The sequence below is a fragment of the Caloenas nicobarica genome, chromosome 3 (genome assembly GCF_036013445.1).
Source record: "Caloenas nicobarica isolate bCalNic1 chromosome 3, bCalNic1.hap1, whole genome shotgun sequence".
Taxonomy (NCBI): domain Eukaryota; kingdom Metazoa; phylum Chordata; class Aves; order Columbiformes; family Columbidae; genus Caloenas; species Caloenas nicobarica.
The window spans coordinates 103868402-103884642 of NC_088247.1; the positions used below are offsets into that span (position 1 = coordinate 103868402).

At 45.4% G+C, this 16241-nt stretch overlaps 1 protein-coding gene and 1 long non-coding RNA gene across 3 annotated transcripts in view; both read left to right on the forward strand.

The window, feature by feature from the left end:
- Positions 1-16241, forward strand: part of COQ8A (coenzyme Q8A) — a 47754-nt gene that overhangs the window by 21420 nt on the left and 10093 nt on the right. For both annotated transcript variants that reach the window (XM_065630410.1, XM_065630411.1), the window contains exons 5-7: positions 3995-4069; positions 11106-11228; positions 15739-15824. In XM_065630410.1, the coding sequence (XP_065486482.1) occupies positions 3995-4069; positions 11106-11228; positions 15739-15824 (284 nt within the window). The remainder of the gene's footprint in view (positions 1-3994; positions 4070-11105; positions 11229-15738; positions 15825-16241) is intronic.
- On the forward strand, positions 6047-7162 carry LOC135986461 (uncharacterized). Its single transcript, XR_010605893.1, has 2 exons — positions 6047-6262; positions 7053-7162. It is a non-coding gene; the product is annotated as an uncharacterized LOC135986461 (long non-coding RNA).

The window sequence follows — 16241 nt, forward strand, 5'->3', positions numbered from 1 at the left end:
CAGCTGAGCCCCATGCAGCTGCTCACTTGTTTCCTCCCATAGCAGGACAGAGTAGGAAGAGCAAAAGTGAGAAAACTTGGGAGTTGAGATAAAGACAGTTTAATAGGTGAAGCAAAGCTCCACACACAAGCAAAGCAGCAAGAGGAATTCATTCACTACTCCCTGTCAGCAGACAGATGTCCAGCTGCATCATGGGGAGCGGAGCCTCGACATCTCTAGCAGTTCCTCGGGAAGGCAAACACCATAACCCCAAACATCTCCCACTTTCATTATCTTCTCTCCAAGCTTTTACTGCTGGGCATGACGTTATGTGGTATGGATATCCCTTTGATTGGTTTGGGTCACCTGTCTTGGCCATGTCCCCTCCCAGCCTCCTGCCCACCCCCAGCCGACTTGTTAGAGGCAGAGTGGGAAAAAGATAAAGCCTTGATGCTGTGCAAACACACAGCTAAAACATCGGTGTGGTATCAACACTGTAGTCACAAATCCAACACGCAGCATGGTACAGGCTGGTATGAAGATGATTAACTTCTATCTCAGCCAGAGCCAGTATGCGGCATTATTTGTGTTCAAATATGTGCCTAGACCACAGCTTTTCCGATGCGGGGGTGTGTGTGTGTAAAAGAGGCCTGGAAAACAAATCAGGTGCCATTTCAGGAAATGAGTGTTGTGGTTCTGAACCCTCCTGTCTAGTACTTGTTTTCTGAAGCCTCCAGTATTAGTCTGGTTTGTAAGATGAGAAAGGGTGAAGTTTTTCATGTGTTTTTTTGTTGTGCGAGCTGTGTGTGCTCCAAATGCCATGGGGAATGAAATCCAAGTTAATAAAGGACAAAGCAATGTGTTCTTGAAGACTTATCCGTAGTAGTGATGTTAGTGGATGGAGTTATAGCCACTAGGAATTTAGGCCACTATTTAATTCCCTAATTTCATAGTACTTCTGATGATAACTTGATAAGAACAAAGGAATAAAGTGGGTCACTGAGACTTCTGAAAAGTGGCAGCTTTTTCTAGGCCCCGGATATTCAGGGAAAACAACTTTTGGCATTGCTTCAATGAGAAATACAACTTCGAATTGTTACCTATTCTCAGTGATAGAAGGTCACATAACAGCCAAGCCTGCAAGAAACGAAGTCAGCTGTATAAGAAGCAGCAAACACCCAAGATGCACTTGATCTTGCACAGTCCCAAGAATATGATCTACCTTCCTGTCACCACCTTTAGAGCAGAGCTGTGCATGCCTTGAGGTGTTTCCAGGTAGTTACTGAAGAGTTGAAGTAGGAACGTTGCATTGTATTTTTGTGTAATGTCCTGAGCTAAATGTCCTGCTGTGCACTGTGATGATAGTTTGAAGATGCTTGAAGCCTTTGTTTAAACTTAAGGTCTTTAAACCTTAGCAACTGTTTAACAGGAAGCGTATTTGTGCCTGGCTTCAGTTTATTTGAAACAAGTCGTTGACTGGTGATTGGAGTTAATTTTCTAGCAAATTGGACAGGGTGGAGCAGTGAGCAAATTCCAAGAGTACCTATTGTAAGAGAAGCTCTTGTTCTAGTGTAGTCCACAATGTGGTTTAGTTCAGATGTTCAACTGTGTGCCTCCAGGAGAGGGGAGGTGTGACACACTCTTGTTTGGAGTCTGATCTTTCAGCACTGGTGTAAATCACAAGCTACTTTGGAGCATGCTAGAACTTCTCCCTATTTGGGAAGGCAGAGTAGGATCTGGTTCCTGGTCTTTTGTTTGCCTTTGAAGTAGTTTCTGTCTTAACGATGAACAGAGATTAGAAACTTCAGATATGTTTTATTTTAGATGCAGGCAGTGAATCTCTGTAGTGAACATAGAGTTTTTAGAAGGAGAAGCAATGTATTGAATTTGGAACCAAAGACTGCCAGCCCATTTCAGTCCAGCTCTGATAATGACCAAGCAGATTCCTAATGGGTAGCATTGCTTTGGAGGTGGTGACAGTGGGATCAAGGCCAACAGAAGTCCTTCCTGAGTGGTATTCAATATACAAAACCACATTTTGTTGATGAGATCTGTCTTCATTGGCTTCCTGTATGACTCTTCTGCTCCAAGTTATTGCCTTGCATGTGGGATCTGATGGGAGATGACTCTGTATGAGCATTTTAATTGATATTGTTTATGCTGTGTTTGAGAAGTCTCTTTGCTTCTTGCCTGTGGAGTCTTGGAATATTTTTCTCACTTTCAGCTCATTAAACCTCTCGTTTTCTGGTGCAAAAGACTCACTCAGTGGTCATGCATGGCTTGGCACTGTGGAAGGGTCTGCACAAGTTAGCTAGTGACAGCAGACTTCCCTAGGCTTAAATTTGGCATTTCAGTCCTGCCACCTCCATAGGAAAACTTGCAGAAAATATGGAAAACTTTTTTTTTTTAAAAAAAAACAAAACAAAAAAACCCCACATCAAAAATACCCAAAGAAATAACCCCAAAACCCAACCCAAAACAAACAAAAAAATTCAGGACTTTTCAGTCTAGCTATAATAATGTTAAAATCATGGCATCCTGTGAAAGTTGAATTTTTCACTGAATGCAGATTTCTGTATTATGCCATATGCTCTGAAACATTCGTGTGCCATGGAGAATGAAAGGTCTGACAGTTAAATGGCACGGGAGCGGCCCTGGAAGCAGTCCCTTGTCACGTCACCGATGCCTCCTGTGCTTCACCTGACACTGGACTCTTTGGCCCAGTGCATGTAGTCTGCAAGGTTGCAGATGGAGCTGTTTCTGAAGCAGACATACTGTGCAAGTTTGAAGTTGTATTGGTGGAGGTGGGGTTGTAATTACCTGGTGGGAGAGGGGAAAAACTCAGTGCAAGATGAAGTTCAACTTGAGACTGCAAAATGTGTGCATGTGTTTCGTCCTGCACACATGTGCGAAGTGCCATGTGCTGGTCAGCTGTGCTGCCTTCGTTGTACCCGGTGTCCCCCAGTTGTTTGGCCTGGGAAGCTGTCTTGTGGAGCCTCAAGGAGGGCTTGGGGGTGATTGGAAAACGTGCACACCCAGTACTGTACCATTGCTGAGGGGATGTGAAGAAACACGAGCTGTTCTGGTTGCGCAAGTCACTTTATCCAGCAAAATAAATATTTTTAAATTGGGAAGGCGGTGGGACCTTTGGTAGTATGGATTACTGCATAATTAGATCTGTGTCTCAGTTAATCTTCAGTGGCTTTGGTCAAGGTAGTGGAGGCAGATAACACTTCTTTTGTTGTAGCTTAATCTGTGGCTGTTGAACCAACACCCTGCAGTTCCCTGCGTGCAGGTGTGAAAGGGCACAGGGAATGCTGGTGTTTGGTTTTATGGGTTTGCTGTTGCTGTGCAGGGCTACTCACTGTTCCCCAGCACCGCTCCTTGGAACTGCAGATTACAACGCTGCTTGCACAAGGTGGGCCTCGGGAAAAATATGTTCGTCATAGTCAAAGAGCATGTGAAAGTCAAAGACAGCTTATGAGCACAAATAAACCCGAATGCATAGACAGTAGGGTCACGGAACCTTAACCTCTACTGGCAGTGGCTTCATCTAAATACAGGTTTGCTTCCCCCTACTGTGGTGGCACAGTTTGGGGGGGTGATGGGGATTCTGTTGTTTCCTGAGAGTTGTACTTTGAGAACCATGTTTGTGAGAATTTTTTTTTTTCTTCCCTTCTTTGAAACTCCATGATATGAGCCTACAGTGGGACCTCAGCCAGAGCACAGAGCTCTGAGTAGCACTTGTTGATGTACTTTATAAAAGCTGGACATCCCAGACTGGCCGAGCCTGTGATACCTGGCTGGTGTGCTGGGCTGATGAAGTACAGGAGAAAACCGGTCAGTGTCAAACTTGAAGATTACTCAATTGCAAGAGCCAGGATGTTCTAATCAAGCTGTTTTGCTGCTGTGCATTTGACTGTACGGGTGAAGATTAATTACAAAAATGCCTTTGTTTGTGGCTCAGAAGGTTTTTTTTCATTCTAACCTGGGTCTTTTTCTTCTTATTTTAAAGGACTAGCTGTTGGTCTTGGCATTGGGGCATTGGCAGAAGTTGCAAAGAAGAGCCTTAGACCTGAGGAACGCAATGGTAAGCCCTTTATATATGTATCTATTTTTTTTTTTTTTAAATTTCCCAGATGCAGTTTACCTGCCCTTGCAAAATTTTATACTTTTGAATGTGGGATGGTGAGGCAGTCAAAATAATAGAGGGATGTGGGTAGTTCTTTTATTTTTAACATAATCCTTCTCTGTCTCCCAAGTCTTTTTTTCCATATGAGTATACCACAGCCCTCCTATGTAGACAGAGATCAGGGGTATATGCAAGTGAATGAGTACCTGCCAGCACGATTCCTACAGCTGACTTTTCCACAGCCACCCGTGAATTCGAATATAATACTTGTGCCTGCTCTTATGTCGTCTTGGTGTTTTAAAATCTTTCCTCAATGAAACCATGTAGTTCTGTCCATATAGAAAATGTAGATGAGCCCTTATGTCTGAAAACTTTGTTGTTAGTGGTTGCACTCTGTTTGAAAATTAAGGATGTTCTGCCTACTAGGAAATCCAAGGATGGCTGCTCTCTTCAAAGAGAGAGACAACACTTTCTGTACATGTTAAATGGCAATTCTTTATTTCTAGTATCTATCTTTTGCCACCATCTGAAGGATTCTCGTAACAGGTCAAAAGGCTGTGCTGTGCAAATTGACCTGGTCTTGTTTTCTTCCCACTTTGTTTGGAATGGCAGGTAAAATGTTCCTGAGGTGTACCTGGCCATGCCATGGTGGCTTTCTTGTAAACTCACGCTGGTAAAATATTGTGGTACTGAATGGTTCTGTTCACGTGAATGGTTTAGCACATAGAAAGGACATGGCATTCTTTCCTAGAAAACATGAGATTACAGCTTATGGCTCCGTTCATTTGTTTCTTATCCACAAAAAGCCTTTTGGTGGGATACTGCAAAATGTAAAGTGTTTTTGTTACCGTTACTGCAGGTTGTTTGGTCTTCAGCTGCTCTGTCTGGTTTGGCTGGCATGTTTGTGTGTTTAGATTATTTCCAGTGACTGGAGGGAACTGAGGAAAGGGCTAAAGCTAGAGGTAAAAATCGTTCCTGGTTCAGAAGCAGTACTTTGAGGTAGTGACAGCTGCTGGACCCTTGTCATTTTACTCTGTGGCCAGCAGTGTTCTACTATGAGGCCAGTTTGTGTCTTTTCCCTGGTTGTCTTTGGGGGTAGGGAGGAGATGGAGACTGAGAAGGTGTGAACCTCTATTCCAGAAAGCACTGGGGTGGCTGAAAACTGAAGAAATTTGGAAGGGGAGGGGTAAAAACCAACCAACAAAACCCCACAAAACAAACCAACCCCCAAAAACCAAAACAAAACCCCCTATCCCCCAGCCAAAACCCAGCACCCCAGCAGATGAAACACATTCTCTATGGTGGGGGCACAGGGGTAGGGGAGGGCTTGTGTGCCAGCCAGGACACTCCTAGTTAATGCTTGCATCTTTGTGGTCCCTGTACAACTACGGGATACAAAGGAGCCCAGTGGAGAAAAAGGATCCTTGGCTAAGAGTTATTGTTTCTGTCCACAACCTGAGGTGTTTGAGGCTGGGTGGGTTTCTTTGCTTTGATTTAAAAGCATGCATTCAGCCAAATGTGGCCCATCCTGTAGAGAATCCTTGAAGGGTTTTGCTTTCAGTGCTTGTGATGTTTTACAGGTCATTCATACCTGTTAGAAGTTGGCTTTGCTTTTAACAGATTGCGCAACTCTTGGTATTTCTCTGCTTGCCAGATTATTTTCTAATTGGGCACACCCCAAAATACAAACATGAGCTTGCAGAGCTATGAAATTTGGGGAAATAACATGAGCTTTGTTTCTCTTCCTCACAGCATGGGAAAGGATTCTTTAGAAGGTAACAGATGCTTTTTCCTTGCAATAAAGCAATTGCACCTTCAGACTTTTTTTCTTCTTGCTAGGGAAATGATTATTTTCCCCTATAACTATAACTTGCTGCTAGAAGCCTGCTCTGCAGCCTGAGTTGTGCTTGGAGAGGAGTAATTTTCTCTAACAAATCTTGTTTAAAGAATAAGGCCATGAGGGCTGCTGCTAGGCAAGGGAGTTAGAAAATGATAGCAGCAAGTGCTGAGGTGGGCCAGAAGTAAAAGACTATTTCAACCCTTGTACTGTCTTGGAGCTTCTCACACTAAGAACACAGCAGAGTCTCCAGGTGATGCAGCTACAGCCTCTAGTTTGTGTCCTTGGATGTGTCTTCCCCAGGATTTACAGTGGTGAGTAAGGCCCCATGGATGAGAACTCCCTCTGTGGGCCCTCCTCCTGCAAAAATGCATGGCAGAGGATATGTATGCAGTTTTGAGTCCAAGATCTTATTTTCTTACTGTTCTTCTGGCAGTACCAGCCTTAGCTGGTCTTGGGGGAAATCTCTTGACATAGGTACCTCTATATTTCTTAAAAAAAATAGCTCTGCACCCCTTTCATGAATCCAGCTTGAGGCATTTGTGTCCAAATTTTCTGGCTGCAGCACCATAAGCTCAGGCTGAGACCTGTCTCTGTTGAGGATGGACATATTGTCCTGTTCTCTGGAAGCTGGTAGATGATGTCTTTTCTCTCCCCACTGCTGCAATATTAATAGCAACTTCTTGGCACTTCGAACTTAAACAAGTGGGATGTGTATATGCCTGAAGGCATGCCTAAGAATTTCACACTCTCAGTGGCAGCCAGGATGGGAAGGAGCCTTCTCTTGGTTACCATCCTCTTGTCCAGGCACTACGAATTAAAGTGTCTTCACTCCTTTAAAATGGTGCTAGAAACACTGGTCCTTCAGTGACAAAACCGCAAGCCAGAAACTCCTGAGCTAAAGTGATCTTAACAGCATGGCTCGTACTTCTTTCCATTGCTGTCATCAAATGGAGGGACCACAATGTCCTGCATGTTCCCTACCAACTGCCTTAGTGCTGATTTTTCCGCTCAATTTCCCCATCCTGGTTTAGTAGCCACAGGGTCCTTCCCCTCTCTCTGTTTTGAATTGTCTCTGTTTCCATAAACAATTCACTTTTTAAGGGATTTATCCCAGAACAAAATCATCTGGTGCAAGAGTTTGAAGTTCTCCCTTCTTCATCCAAGCCTGATGTCCTGGACATAAATTCTTTCCATTGCCAACCAAATTTCTGTGAGTAGGTGCAGTGTGTGGTGTGCGTGTGTGTGTTTAAGGGCTTGAGGGCCTAATGCTTTATTAAGTTCTTTACTAAGTGGTTTGGTTCATCTTCTTAAAAAAAAAAAAGAAAAAAAAAGGCTGTGCTTGATTTCCAGTGGGAATTTTATTGGTAGGCTGATGTAGCTAATTAAAAATAACCTCCTCGGTCACTGGTGACCTTGACGGCAGTCTCAGTATTTAGAGTGTGACACGGGATGGGAATGGGAGGGTAGAATAAGTTTCCAGGAATAAAAACGAAAGGGTGCCCAGATAAATAGCTGCCATTACTAGTAAAGAGACTCCGAGTTCAAGGTCAACTTTGTAACTCATTAATGATCTGTACAGGGCTGTTCTACTGGTCGCTGGGCAGAGCCCCGAAGGGCTGGCAGCTGGCCTAGGTTTGAATGTAGAGTTGTTTTTTTATTAAAAGGAATAATGTAATCTCCGCGTTTCATCAGTCCTAAGTGCTTAGGCTATGTTTTTGACTCTTCCATTGCCCCAAAGTTTTTGTGGTGGATGGTGCTAAAAACAAACGCATGCAAAGTTCTCAATTTGACAGTAGCAAAGGAGGCAGAAAAGCAGCGATACAGCTGTGAGATGCACACAGGTTTGGAAGCATTCACATCAATTCTGGATTTGGAAAGAAAAGTGTGGGTCAAGCACTCCTGAGGGCATCTGCCTGCTGCCTCTGTGGGGGAAGAACTGAGGCTCCAGGTACCATGGCTGCAAGAGCCTTCAGTTCTGAGTTCTGCTTGTTGCCACAGCTTACTTAGATGTGACTTCTCTTTGCCTTTTTTCTTTCCCCGATGAAGTAAGTAAAAAAAACCAAACCACAACAAACCCCCAAAAATCCCCAAAACAACTTTGTGATCTTAAGGGGGGGAGGAAATCATTTGCAGCACCAAAAGGTGCCAGACATCTTTGGGAAAAATGTTAAAATTATAGAATCATAGAATGTCCTGAGTTGGAAGGTACCCACAAGAATCATTGAGTCTAACTCCTGTCCCTGCATAGGCCAACCCAAAATTCACCATGTGTCTGAGGGTGTTGTCCAGTCTCTTCTTGAACACCGTCAGGCTTGGGGCCGTGACATCTCCCTGGGGAGCCTGTTTCAGTGCTCCAGCACCCTCTGGGTGAAGAACCTTTTCCTAATGTCCAACCTAAACCTCCCCTGGCACATCTTCCTGCCATTCCCTCAGGAAATATTGGTATATTTCTTCATGAACTTGTGCTGGGTTTTATCCCCACTTCCTTTCCCTGCAGCCTTGGAAGCCTGTGTCTGGTTTCTCTGTGGTGGTGTGTTGTGTTTTGTTTTTTTTTTTTTCCCTCTTCACTTGCCATTTTCATAATCTTGCTTTTGACTCTCAAGTCACTTTCTTGCTTTTCAAGTTCATGCCCACTTTTAGCAAAGTACATAAGCCACAGCTGATGAGGTGCTGTGGGGCTGCCTGGTGAGCACGTAGTGCCCCTGGGGCTTGGCTTTGATGAGCAGCACGCCAGGAGAAGAGGATGGGGAGTGCCTGTGTTTGGCTCTTTCTCTGATAAGGCTTTTTAAAAATTGTCAGGGTTTGTTGGCTTCTGGAGGTTATTTTAATCATTAACTAACTCCTTTATCTTGCTGCAGACTCAAAGGAGGATGTTTTTGTGTGCAGGTGGTGTGAAGGCTTTGACTCGGTACTTTCCCTAGCTCCTGTGTGTCTGATGGAGCTCATACAAGGGATTATTTGCCTCATCATTGCTAAAGACAGAGTTTTCCTGATGGGATCATTGGGAGCCAGAGCTCTGTTAGATGGCTCCAAGCACTCCACTCTCCAGAGCCAGCTTTCCAAGTGGGTAAAGCCACATCCTTCTGCCCTGGGCAGCTCTACCTGTTCCGTCTCTCCGACTACTCACATTCAGGATCCAGAGTAAAATGTGCTCTGAGGGTTGCTATGTGAGATGCAAATGGTGACTTCTGGGCCTCTCCTGCTTCTCTGCATCTTGCTCTCAAGAGCAGGATAGTTGTCCTGTGTATTCGCTCCTGGTGTCTTTATTCCTCTCTCCTTTTCATGTACGTTCTTTATTTAGGAGAGAGATTGGTACAGATGCATGTCGCACATGCAGTGCCATCTTGCTGCTCTCCCACAAAACAGGTGGAGGACAGGAGAGGCTGAAGGACAGGGGAGGGCAGTGCTTGGCACCTCTCTGTGCTGCCAGTGGAGAGTTCAGTGGCATCGCATCTCTAAGGAATGCTTTGTAAGCAAGCCAGCTGCGGCTGAAGGATGTCTGTCACATCAGTAACAGGCTTAGCACCTCAGGAAAGGGGTACCAAGTTGTGTGAGCCACCAGAGTTTAGACAGCAGCTACTTCAGTCTTGGTTCTTTCTCCTCTCCCCTGGCCTGTCTCTGTATACCTCCTGAGAGCTAGCTGGAGAGCATCTCGTGCTGCTGCGGTTACTACATGACACACCAGTAATTTCCATCTGCCTGAGATCTTCAGGGCCATTTCAGTTGCTGTGCTGTTTTGGGCCCTGCTTGTTGTATATGTGGGCTTCAGCTGTTCTGTCCTTAGTACCCTTTCCTCCGATGTGTTGAAAAAAATGATGTGGCTCTAAGATTGGCATACCAGCTGTGGGCCCAGCAGCCTGGCTGTAGGACCTGACCTTCCTCCTGCTTGGCTCTCCATAAGCAGGAGCTGAGCTGCAGCCCCAAGAAAAGTGGCTCGTGGGTGCCTGGCTGCCCCTTCTGACCCTGCTCTACTGGGCAGCAATGGGAGGAGGAGTTCTGGGTTGTTTCTACCAAAGGGACCAAGAGTCTCCTTCCCTCTCCCTTCAGTATGTATATTTTGGGCCTTGTTCTGTGCAAGCTGATGCTTGCGTGACTGCTGATGGGAGTAAGGACAGGAGGGTTTGGCCTCCTCCCTGCATGGCTTGTATATGCACTCAGAACAAGTGACTTAGCATGTTGAGATGTTCTCCAGTCTAAAGCCAGCGTCTTTCTCAGTCGCAAGCTGCCCAGAGGAACACCACGCATGTGTGAGGACAGAGAGAAAAAGGTTGGCAATTTTGACAACAGGGGTTAGTTTCACCTTCAGTGCAACTGTCCAAGAAGAGCATGGTATCACAGATGAGAGCTCCTGCTGAGCTTCTCCTGTCAGGACTATCTCCAGCCTCCCTGGATTTGACTAGCTTGATTAACCTCATCACAGATTTAACAATTGGCTGCTTTCTCAAAATGCTGTATGCAGCCGTAGTGTTTTGGGGTTATGGTATGAGGAGAGTTTGTTTTGTCTGTATATCAGGAGACAGTAAATTTCAGTTTGATTAGAGAAGAAAGTTATTGTGCACTTGAAAACGTGAAAGCTGTGTCTGCTCCCTACAGAGCAGTGCACACTCTGGTTGTGCAATTGCCTATGAATGTATGTGTTTCAGGCAAGAATTACTTGGTACGAGAAAAGCAGTTTGGCGCTGGTGTGAACCCCTGCTTCCTCCCTAAGAAGTGCCAGCACGCTCTCAGTCTGTGCCAGTGAGCTGTCAAGGCTTTTGGCAATTCCCCCTTGCTCACCCCTGCTGCTCTTCTGAGGCCATGGCTGTGCTGCAGCCTACCGTGTGGGCCTTGGAGACCTTCACGTAGTGTTTTATGCTGAGCTAGCTGGTACAGTGAGTTCAAGCACCAACATCTGTCCAGCTTGCACAGCAGCACAGACATCCACGGAGGCTGTGACTTGCTGCTGCTGCCCCTCAGGCCAGCGGTGTCAGAGTTGTCACAAGACCCATGTACAACTGTAGTCTGTGCCCCTGGGCTGCAGTGAAGATACTGAGTGGAGTCCTAGTTTGATTTCTCTGGGGAAGGGCAGATCTGTTGAATGTGGGCTAACACAATGAAGTGAGCTTGCTGAGATAAGGTTGTTTCTGAGACATACACTTTTTTCCTTGTGCTCAGGAAAGAAAGCGGTTATGGATTCTAGCCCATTCCTGTCGGAAGCCAATGCAGAAAGAATTGTGAGAACCTTGTGCAAGGTCCGGGGAGCAGCACTGAAGCTGGGACAGATGTTGAGCATTCAAGGTAAGTGGTAGCAAAGGTCCTCAGCTGTCTTCCGTGATGCTGCCAGGTGTGGCAACTGATGTCTTGTGATCTACTCTCAGCTGTTTAGAATCAGTGTTAAGTGAATGTGGACAGACAGGACAAGTGGCTTTCTAATGTGGTGGAGATAAACTTGATTGAATTCAGTCTAATCCCAGTATAAAACAACTAGGTGTGTCCACTATACACTATCACTTTCCCAATGCCTCTATTGTGTCAGGCACACAACAGGAATTGGTTGAAAATAAGGTGATGCTCTCTGTGAATTTTAATGCCTGTGTTAAAAGCAATTGGTGAGAAGCAGGAATATATCACACTTTGTACACAAGTGTCCTGCTAGAAAGGAGGAGGACGATGACAAAAACATGATCCTGTTCTTTGTTCACCTGAAGTGGTCAAGGTTTTATCCACAGTCCTCTCCCATTACAGCATGTTTATGGTTTATATGCTTTGTTGGCACTGAAGCTTTGCTGGAAAGGCTGATAAGATTATCAGCTATAAAACACTTGTTTTCATCTTGAGGAGACTTCAAACTGGCACTTACTCCACTGGGCTCTGAAGTCAGTGATCACAGGTGAAGGCATGAGTGACATCAGTGTCTGCACTGAACTGTTGGGTTACTCCTGGAAGATAGCAGGTGTGCTGAGTTCAAACCTTATCTGGACCTGTCCACTTTGCCTTCCTGCACAACTTGATAGGGAAAGAAAGATCTAGCTGAAAATAGCTGTTACACTTGTCTGGAAATAGCTTTCAAGATGTCACTGAAACTGAGTCAATGTCTAAGTGTTTGAAGTACTCTGCTTGCTTGGCTTGTGCTTCTACTTGAATTTTTGTAGGTGTTGACTGATGAGGCTGGATCTAGTATTGTATTAAATAACTTGGGCTAGCCAATAAAGCAAGACCAGCTCCCTGTTCCAGAGAGTCCTGATAGTGGCATGTCATCGTTCTTCATTTGCTAATCACTTGGTTTAGGTGCGTGCCAGTCTGATGGCAACACTAACCAAGTGAGGTGGGATGCAGCAGCTGCTGTGTCAAAGGCTGCCACCCCCATATGCTGTTTTCTCACCCTCCAGAAGCTGCCAGGTGCCAATGACTGATGGTTCATGGTGAAGATCCAGGAGGAACTCTTGTGCTCCTTGCTTTCTGTGGCCAGTGCCTCTGGTTATGTGGGGTCTGGAAATCAGCTCTGAAGTTTAACTACCGTAGGTGGGAATTAATTTAAAATTCTTAAGACGCTATTGAGTTGCACCTGATGTGTGCCCAGAGCCTGGTCACAGCTGCCCTGGGCTTGGATGTGAGTGAAGAGGGAATAGCTGTGAAAGGCCAGCTCTGAGAGGCAGAAATGCTCTGGATTTTTGTCACTTGCCTGCTGTCTCCTAATGTTACCAAGCTCTGGCAGGAGTGTCGAACACTTGCCGATTGACTTTACTTGGGTATCAAGATCATTTAGGCCTTTAGCAACTCAGAGGTGCTGCCCAGCCCTCATTTGACTTTTGTGACGAGTGTGTGGAGTGCTGCAATGCTTGGCAAGAACACAGGCCCCTGGTAACCTTGCTGAGGGACAGTGGTGGTCAGAGAAGTTGGACACTTCCAACAGTGCAGAGTATCCGGTTCTTGGGCTGGCTGTTTGGACAGGAGGGTTTCACAGAGTTACTGCCACTTCGTGAGCTTCCCTGTGACCTGGTGAGTTTGAATTGGCTTCTTCTATTAATGAGGATGTGTGCTAATTGAGCACAGGGGCTCTGTGTTGCCTTGTCCAGGTGCAGATGAGCACCTGTGAGCTAAACCACCCAGAAGTTACAAAGCATTGCCTTACAAACCCTGATGTCTGCTTCTGGGAGTCAGTGGATTTGTTAGGGGGCCACATCCCTGAAGGCTGTACACAGAAAAGATGCCAAGGGCCCAAAATCATCCTGTGTTCCACTGCATGTGCTCTGGCAGATGTTGGAAAAGCAGCTGCATTTGCCAGTGGAGAGCACCCTGCCTTGACTCTTGCTTTGTTTTGTTCCAGTAAGGCCTCATCAGTTTACCACAAACACGTGTAACCTTGTTCATCAGCATGTTGTCAGCCTCATTTTGTCAGTTTTCTCTGTAGCATGACTGATTTTTTTTTTTTTTTTAACATTGCTGCTGAGTTTCTGTACAGTCAATCTGGACATGCAGGTCTCTTGGCTATTTGGCATTGTGCTAGTGAACAAAGCAGTGGTGGTCAGGCAGCCCCAGTTAAGAACCAGTTAAGGTTCCTTCTCAGTTAAGGTGCCCTCTTTGACTAAAGGTTGAAATACCTTGGGAGTTTTTTGGATGTCAGCAATAAGCAAAAGAACAGAAGTTGATCCTAAGTGGCTGTGGCAGACCCTGATATCTTGACACAAAAAACTTATTGGGAGCAGGAGTCACCTTTAGCGAGGTCCATTCTTCCTGCACAGTCATCTTAGGAGATGCAGGTGGTCATCTTACAGCATGGTAGCTAATATTTTCACATAACCCTGAGAATAGTTTTTATAATATTCAGAGGTTTGGCAGTGATACACCATTGACCATAGAATCATAGAACAGTCTGGGTTGGAAGGGACCTTCACAGCTTATCCAGTCCAACCCCCTGCAATGAGCAGGGACATCTTCAACCAGATCAGGTTCCTCAGAGCCCTGTCCAGCCTGGCCTGGAATGTCTCCAGGGAGACTACCACCTGTCTGAGCAACCTGGGCCAGTGTTTCACCACTGTCTTCGTAAAAAATGTCTTCCTTATGTCTAGCCTGAATCTTCTTTCTTTCAGTTTAAAACCATTACCCCTTGTCCTATCGCAACAGGCCTTGCTAAAAAGTCTGTCACCATCTTTTACAGGCCCATTTTAAGTACTGAAAGGCCACAATAAGGTCTCTCTGAGCCTTCTCTACTCCAGGCTGAACAGCCCCAACTCTCTCAGCATTTCCTCACAAGAGAGGTAATAGATGCCTCTCCTGTCCTAACAGATACCTCCCCTCTCCAACTGATGACAGAGCAGAAGTTTCTTTCAGTGTTTGAAATGTGCATGCAAATGCAATATCTGGCAGTCTTGCAGGGTTATAACGTCACAACGGGAGTTTTACTCGCTGTTCCTGCAAGGCCTGTTCATCTCTGACTTGCAGTGATGGAATGGGAGCTCCTCTAAAAACCTCCTGTTGATTCCACAAGTGGGGTTTTGTTAGTACTTTTAAATGCTGCTCATGGCTTCAGTGGGAATTTCTAAACAACGCTGAGTGTTAATGTCATGTCTGCGCATTATCTATCATTTTCTCTCCATTCCTTTCTGCCTCTCTCGCCAGGACAGTGCTCTTAAGGTAGCTGTTTGTTTCTTGTTTCCTGGGATAGACTTAGTTGTACATGTTTCTGTAAATGCGGAGCAATGATGGATTTTTACTTGAATGTCACAAGCACATGTGCAGGTTGAGTTCTCAGTATGAAGGCTGGTAGCCTGGACTTTTTTCCAGTTGAGAGAGCAGCAGAGAAAGGCTTATAGAGGAATTAGATTTATGAAATGAAAAGTTTTCCAGAACTGGTGGCTTTTCTCTGGGCTGTTGTAGAAGCTCAAAGGAAAAGACTAATCTTTCAAGATGCCCCTACCCCTCCTTTTTATGAGTGTAAATATTTGCTTGCTACATCCTTCTGGCTCTTAAAATAAGTTACTTCTGGCTCAGCTTTGTTTTCTTCTGCCCACTTGCAGTTGCTTTGCATTTGGGGAGTTATTTACAGTAGCAGTTGCTGAATCCTGATTTCTCTGAGTTCAAGACTTGTGTAAGTGGTGTTTTACCATTGCACAGCTTTCTAGAGAAGCTGCTGCCCCTTAAAATGAACTGGATGAAACCACGCTGTGAACCTGGGAGTGCTGGGCTGACTCTCCAGAGGGTTCCTTCTGCGACCTGTGTCCGTGACCCAGTGGCCTCTCCTAGACCTGAATGCTGTACCGCTGTCAGTGAGGAGATGGGCTGGTGGGTGACAGAGGCTTGTGCAGAACACTGTGCTTGGGTTTGTGCAACCCGCCGTCTCACCAAAGCTGCTGTCCTCAGCAGTGCTGCTGGAGCACTGTGACAACTGATGCTTGATTCTAAAGTGTAAAAAGGTTCCTCAGCATGCTTTCTAGTGTATTCATACTTTGTCTTTCCCTTCGTAATTGGGAGGGGCTGCACAGACACTTTTTCCTGCAGCAGGAGGGGAGCGTAGGAGATGTTTGGGTAATACACAGTTGTTTTGCAAGAGTGAAAAGGAAGGAGGAGTTTTTTCCCTTTATTTCACTACTTGTGTGCAAGACTTCTGTTTGGCTCACTTTTAAAGGTGTGATGCCTCAGGAGGAGCACCTCAGGTGGAGAGATTCTAAACTAGAATTATTTCTAAAACTTTCAGTGGGGTGTGCCTGGGGGCAGGACAACCTGGCTTGCCTGGATGCAGGTACTTGTTTCTTTGTGTGCTGGAGAATGCAGTGCCTGCACTGACTGTCGTGTGCTTTTCCCTTGGCAGATGATGCCTTCATCAACCCCCATCTCCAGAGGATTTTTGAGCGTGTACGTCAGAGTGCTGACTTCATGCCGATAAAGCAGATGATGGTGAGGAAATATTCCTTCCTGTGTGTGAGAGAAGTAGGGCAATAACGTAATAAATGTCACCTGTGACATACCTCAGTAATGGAGGTGGAAGGGGATTTTTAAGAGTATTCTTTCAATAACGTTGCACATTTTTCAATTTTGGATGACAACTAATTGTTTCTCTTGATCATATGCTGCCTTTCCTCTCCAAAACATGGAAGCTTAGCTCTGGAGAGAGGGGAAAATATGTCCCAAGATTATGCTGACGGAACAGGATGTTGCGTACAAGTATGATCATAGGGTCTGGTTTAATGTAGCCTCCGCTTCTGTTTCCTCTCTCTTGTCTTTCTCGTGGATGCTGAGCCAGTGTCTAGAATATCAGCAACTTTGTCCTTGCTTTTTTGGTTAAATCTAACCCACCACCAAGAGGAACCAGAA